This window comes from Oncorhynchus nerka, linkage group LG2 (assembly GCF_034236695.1).
Source record: "Oncorhynchus nerka isolate Pitt River linkage group LG2, Oner_Uvic_2.0, whole genome shotgun sequence".
NCBI lineage: Eukaryota > Metazoa > Chordata > Actinopteri > Salmoniformes > Salmonidae > Oncorhynchus > Oncorhynchus nerka.
Genome location: NC_088397.1, coordinates 43,137,573 through 43,144,179, shown reverse-complemented (window position 1 = coordinate 43,144,179; position 6,607 = coordinate 43,137,573). Strand labels below are relative to the sequence as shown.

General features: G+C 42.5%; 1 protein-coding gene across 1 annotated transcript in view; it reads left to right on the top strand.

The window, feature by feature from the left end:
* The first annotated feature begins 272 nt into the window (after positions 1-272).
* LOC115135535 (SRSF protein kinase 1-like) overlaps positions 273-6,607 on the top strand; it is a 56,942-nt gene continuing 50,607 nt past the window's right edge. Inside the window, exons 1-2 of the mRNA XM_029670319.2 lie at positions 273-476; positions 1,134-1,188. Of these exons, the coding sequence (XP_029526179.2) occupies positions 464-476; positions 1,134-1,188 (68 nt within the window). The 5' untranslated portion in view covers positions 273-463. The remainder of the gene's footprint in view (positions 477-1,133; positions 1,189-6,607) is intronic.

The window sequence follows — 6,607 nt, the reverse complement described above, 5'->3', positions numbered from 1 at the left end:
CATATTTGTTTTCTAAGAGGACATGTAGCAAAAAGTATAATTTTGTTTCATGTAGGCCTAGCAAAGGGACACAGAAGTAACGTTAAGTGGCCATGGTCAAGAGGGAACGTTTGTGAAGTTTTGCCTGTAATGGGACGCCGGTCCGTGCTATCTGGGATCGTTGGGACGTCCCCCCACCCAAGGAGGGCCTAGTAGTCACAAAAATAGTTGGGTGTGTTGGTTAAATTGTGATTTTAATTAATGGAGCGACCGTTTTTTCCCCCTTCCTGTGAGCGTGAAGCGATAGGAAATGGCATGGACGGATGAGCGCTCAACTCCGTTCACATACTCTGGTACAGGTTAGGGTTATGGACGTCCCAAGAATTCCAGATTGCAATGACCAAGGGACGCCTGCGCTCTGACTACTACACTGAAAACATCGCTCAACTCTAGCTTGAACCCCATCCCCGGGCCCGTTTACAGCATGGAAAGGAAAGGTAAATCTGCTTAAAGAAGGACGATAAATGAACAGTATCAGTGAATGCGCACATCCATGATCCAACAAGCTGAGGCTGTTGATGTTGGACATGTGACTGTTATTGAAGGACTTGTCAAGGCCGTGGATTTTTGTTGTTTGTTGTGTAAGAACTAGACAATAGCCAACCACGCGTTGTAGCTAGCTAGGCACGAAATGCTAGCTATCGTGAGCTGTAAAGCTAGTTAGCGGTGGAGGTTTTCACAGTTGCACAATCCTGATATGATTTGATAAAAATGATTAAAACTAGTTTGTGCAATTGAATAAAATAAAAACACACGTGTGGGGGAACACCTGTATTTTTGTAGCTAGATAACTTAACTAAGTCTGGCCATTTCAGCATCTAACACCTGCCCGCTAGCTATCTTAGCAGCTAACGTTATCTGGCTAGGTAACGTTAGTTCCATAATTGCAACTTTGTGCGCATATACTTTCGCCCTCCTTATCACTATGGAACACCGTGGTGTTCACGTTATAACCAGCTACCAATGGTAGAATTAACTAGCTAACGTTAGCTACCAGGTTTGGTATCAAAAGAACGTTAATACGTACTGTTATGAAAGGTCTGCCAAATGAAACGATGGTAACGTTATTTTTTTGTCGTCTACCCCCGTGACAGTTCTTGCACTCCAGGCGAGGAAGAAAAGGACAAAGACGAAAAAACCCGGCAAAAAGTGAGTGCCCAGTCACTTTTTTAAATTAGTTAGTCATTTGGACTGTCGAGAGCGCTCCTCTGCATGGCCGAATTGACTTTATGGTCTTAGATCCTGGTTATCGGCTAGATAAGTCTGATTGGAATCTTTCTGTTGGTATTTAGGTTTTCATTATGCCACATAATCCTCATTTTGCTGTCGTCCATTCGGTGCGTTCCTTATCCTGGTTTGTGTGGTTGACTCATTCACTGAACTGACATGAGAAGTGAAAGTTGCCCTGATGCCATTGTTTTGTCCAGGGCTGCATCTCAATCGTGTCAATGGGGTTCCCTCCTCTCCTTTCACTACCTCGGGGTTTAATGGAGAAGGAACCCGTGCTGTTACTACTCATGAATGAATGAACAAATAAATGAAAGGACAGTTAACATTATTCCTGTTGACAGTGGTGCTCCTATGACAGTATGGTCCATTTTATGCTTTCACGGAGTACCTATGTGTGGTGGAGATTCGGGGAGATGATGCTTGAGCCAAAGCTCTGCCAATTATTGATGTGCTCAATTAGCCTTCTCTCCTCTGAGCACACAAACACTGACACTCACACACACACACTCATATGCTGCTCTCATGCTTTGGGCTGTAAGTGTGATAGCATAGCAGTGCTCGTAGGGCCGAAGACCTGTAGGGTTGTTGCATGTATACTGACTGACGGAGATGGATTGTGTCTGCCCTGCAGGAATCATTAGATGTAGAGCATGGAGTTTCACACCTTTGAAGAGAATTTAGTGGTCCTAGATGTGGACGGGCAAGGTTATTTAAATACCCGAACGGACATTAGTATTTGATTACTTTTGAGTACATTTTTTTTAGACAATCATAATGAATTCAGGGCATGTAAAATGATACCTAGGCTAAATATAAGCCTTGCACAACCATAAGTCCCACTAATAATTTTATAAAAATAGTTTGAAGGTGCTGCACACGATTTTTTGCATTGTAATTTCAAAAAATGCTGATAATATACAGTGCATTCGGAAAGTATTCAGACCCTTTAACTTTTTCCACATTTTGTTACATTACAGCCTTATTCTGAAATTGATCAAATGTTTTCCCTCATCAATATACTGGACAATGAAATAAAGTTGATTTGAAAACCAATATGGAAGTCTTTATTAAAAAATGACATCCGGATGTGGTTGGATTTTGGCTAGGCTACTTTGAAGCAAGCTAAGACATGCCTCATAATACGTAGTAAAACCATTAAGGTTTCAAATTAAGTATATGTTTTCAAAATGCATAAAGCCTTCAACTCATTGCAAAGTGAAGCCTGCCTTCTGTTGCCTATGCATTTGAATAGTGAATGGGAAGCGCACTTCAATTACCAGTTGAGAAATAAAAATAGTTGCTCTTTTTAATCGTGGTCATCAAAACTGTTTTTAACACACAATTACATTTAGAATTGTTGCGCAATGATTGGGCAAATAAAAGTAGGTTTCACTCCAGCAGCAACGAAAGAGCTGTTTTGAGGAGCTGTAGCATCAGCTCTCGTGCTGTCTGACAGATTTTCTGCTCAAAGGCAGGAAATGCTGTAAGATACAGAAGGAATATACACGTGTCAATTTAATTCCACAAAATTATGCAAATTAACCGAATAGACCGATAAGCATGACCGGTCAAATTAATTACATTGACTGTAGTGGTAGGCTTGATTACCAACAACTACGAGATGGTCTACAGGGAGGAGGTGAGGGCCCTCGGAGTGTGGTGTCAGGAAAATAACCTCACACTCAACGTCAAGAAAACAATGGAGATGATCGTGGACTTCAGGAAACAGCAGATGGAGCACACCCCTATCCACATCGATGGGACAGTAGTGGAGAAGGTGGAAAGTTTAAGTTCCTCGGCGTACACATCACAGATAAACTGAAATGGTCCACCCATACAGACAGCGCGGTGATGAAGGTGCAACAGCTACTCTTCAACCTCAGGAGGCTGAAGAAATGTGGCTTGTCACCAGAAACACTCACAAACTTTTACAGATGCACAATCGAGAGCATCCTGTCGGGATGTATCACTGCCTGGTACGGCAACTGCTCCTCCCACAACCACAAGGCTCTCCAGAGGGTAGTGGGGTCTGCACAACGCATCACCCTGAGCAAACTACCTACCCTCCAGGACACCTACACCACCCAGTGTCACAGGAAGGCCAAAAAGATCATCAAGGAGAACAACCACCTGAGCCACTTCCTGTTCACCCCGTTATCATCCAGAAGGCGAGTTCAGTACAGGTGCATCAAAGCTGGGACCGAGAGACTGAAAAACAGCTTCTATCTCAAGTCCATCAGACCGTTAAACAGCCATCACTAACATTAAGTGGCTGCTGCCAACATACTGACTCAAATGTCAAGCCACTTTAATAATTAATAATTGGATGTAATAAATGTATCACTAGTCACTTTAGACAATGCCACTTTACATACTCTACATTACTCATCTCATATGTATATACTGTACTCTATACCATCTACTGCATCTTGCCTATGCCGTTCGGCCATCGCTCATCCATATATTTATAGGTACATTTTTTTATTCATTCCTTTTACACTTGTGTGTGTATAAGGTAGTTGTTGTGAAATTGTTAGATTAGTTGTTAGATATTACTGCACTGTCGGAACTAGAAGCACAAGCTTTTCGCTACACTTGCATTAACATCTGTATGTGACAATACAATTTGATTAGACTGGTATTTCCATCAATGAATAGGCACAGAAGCATTATTTCGCAATGGGATTTAATTTCTTCTCCTGGACAATTGGCTCGTCTGCAATTTTGTTTTATTGGCTTTTAAATGACCGGCTAAAGGAAACCCAGACACACACACACACACACCTCCAATCCTCCGGCTCTGTCTCTGGTTGTCCTAAAATGGCCTAACAGTGCTGGTCTCAATATACACAACACCAGGGAAGAGTTTTCCAGTTTTTGAATTCCGTTGCAGCGCTCTCGCGCACTTTCCTTCCATTCTCTTGTCTCAGTCTTGATCTCATCTCTCCTTCCTTCCCTCCCTCTTCTCTTTCCAGTCTTCATCCCTCCACACCCTCCCTTTCTTCCTCTCTCACTTCCTCTTTCTCTCTCGCCTCAGTAGCTCACTAGTATTAGCTGCGCAGTGTGTTCAGTTCTGGTGTGGTACAGAGGAGAGCTGGGGAGCGGTGTTGCGAGCGAGCCCCAGATCAGAGCACCGTTCCTGGGTTAGCCTGGCCGAGCCTTCCCCTGCCTCTGGGCCATGTGGCTTCTCGACTGGATTGTCTCTCTCAACACCGCCGTTGTCCAGCTGGCCCCTGGCCTGAGGTGCAAGTGAGTGGCAGGTCGGATGCTGTGTGTGTGTGTGTAGGGCTCTACATTAAGGCTCGTCTGCTTGTCCGGGCAAGTAGAAAAAAAAACTTTGGTCAGACAACCAGAATATAGATTTCAGTCGTCCTTATGAACATGTAAAAAAAAAATCTATCTATTACTCCGATCAGATTTGGATCAGGCAGTGCATGGTTGACATTGAGTAAATTGCCTATATTCCTAAATCCTACTTCAATTGTTATATTTACACAAAGCAAGAGAACAATGTAGACCGAGCTAAGAGTTTCACCAAAGCAGTGCAAAATATATATTTTTTCTCTCTCAAATGTCAGATGATCTAGGCCAATAGACACTTGTGTCTTATTGTTAAAGAAGGCCAAATGTTCAATGTTGGGCGGCAGGGTAGCCTAGTGGTTAGAGCATTGGACTAGTAACCGAAAGGTTGCAAGTTCAAATCCCCGAGCTGACAAGGTACAAAATCTGTCGTTCTGCCCACTGTTCCTAGGCCGTCATTGAAAATAAGAATTTGTTCTTAACTGACTTGCCTAGTAAAATAAAGGTAAAATTAAAATGTTCTCTCCACTTGATATGAATGTGACGTCCCTATTAAGCCACTCCTTCAGTTTCACTCATGCTAGATTTCTTCTGCTGCGATATTTCATGACCAAACAATGAATGAATCGAACGGTGTTCTCGGCTACCTCAAAGTTTTAAGTTGTTTTTGAATAACCCAAAAACATGGGAGGCCTAAGGTAATAATGAGAGCGATTTGAAGAAACAATTGCAGCATGTACAAATCCAATGATACATTTCAACAGACCTGAAATGTCATTAAAGCATGAAGACAAATTAAGGTTATGAAGAGTATTTTCCAAACTATTCCAATAGTGTTTATTGTCCTAAAGTTGCAGCTTTTAAATTGGAATTAAATATGAAAGTAGGAGTCTATGCTATTCTCATTCACAGATGTATTTTTAATGACATATTTTAGGCCACAGTGAGTGAAATGGCGCAAACGATCCTCAGATGGTCAAATCTAATGAGTCAAAAGAACTTGTGCTACAGCTGAGGAAAACTTATGAAAGAAATTATGCGTAGTTGGCCTAGGCCTATTGCCATATTATTCTAGCAATGTGCAACCTACCTACATTTTACATTACATTTAAGTCATTTAGCAGACGCTCTTATCCAGAGCGACTTACAACCTACAACACATATTGTAGCCTAGGCCTAATATGAGACCAGGATGAGGCACAAAAAAAAGCAAATCAGTTTATATTTATCCAGTTCTGAGGACAGCAGATTTGCTTTGCAGCCCATGATGATTTTACAACCCATCACAGACACACAGCCAGCAAGGCTTGTTGACTGTCACTCACTCCATCTGTGCGCTTCGCCACACACAGATAGCCAGATAGGGTTAGGCTACAACACATCTCTTAGGAGCAACAGCTCCACTGGAGTGGAATGGGCTATTTGAAAAGATTTGGCTCTGCTCAATATATTTTGTCAATGTCATAATTCCTCTCGTGTCTCTCTCTCTCTATCTCTCTCCCTCTATCTCTCTCCCTCTCAAGCCAAATGCATAGCAGTCTTCTTCTTTTTTACTTTTAAAAACAAGTTTGGGGGATGGCCGCTAGGGGGCGATAACATTGTCAATGAGCAAGCGCCCTTTTGGCCGAAAGTGTTAAACCACAAGTGGCTTAAGCTTTTGGACAAGTAAAAAAATCGGTCTGGCCAAAAAAGTGAATGTCAATCCCTGATCTGTGTGTGTGCAGCACACCTGACTTATTGGTGGCTTGATCAATTATTATTTTTTACTACGCAGCAGATGTTGACTGACATCACTCCACTGGGCACCAGATTAGATGAAAAATGCAAAATGAGTTTAGGAGGAAGTGGTGTGTGTGCATGGTGTATTACATGTGTACCTGAGGTGTGTGCAGAATTGTGTGTGGCGCGTATGGAGACGTGTGAGTAGGGTTGCAAAATGTATTGAAGGTTCCTGGATTTCCAGAAAACCTGGTTGGAGGGTGTGCAATCCCTGCCCAGGGGAAATGCTTGTTTAGGTTCCACCTCCGAAGGATGACGC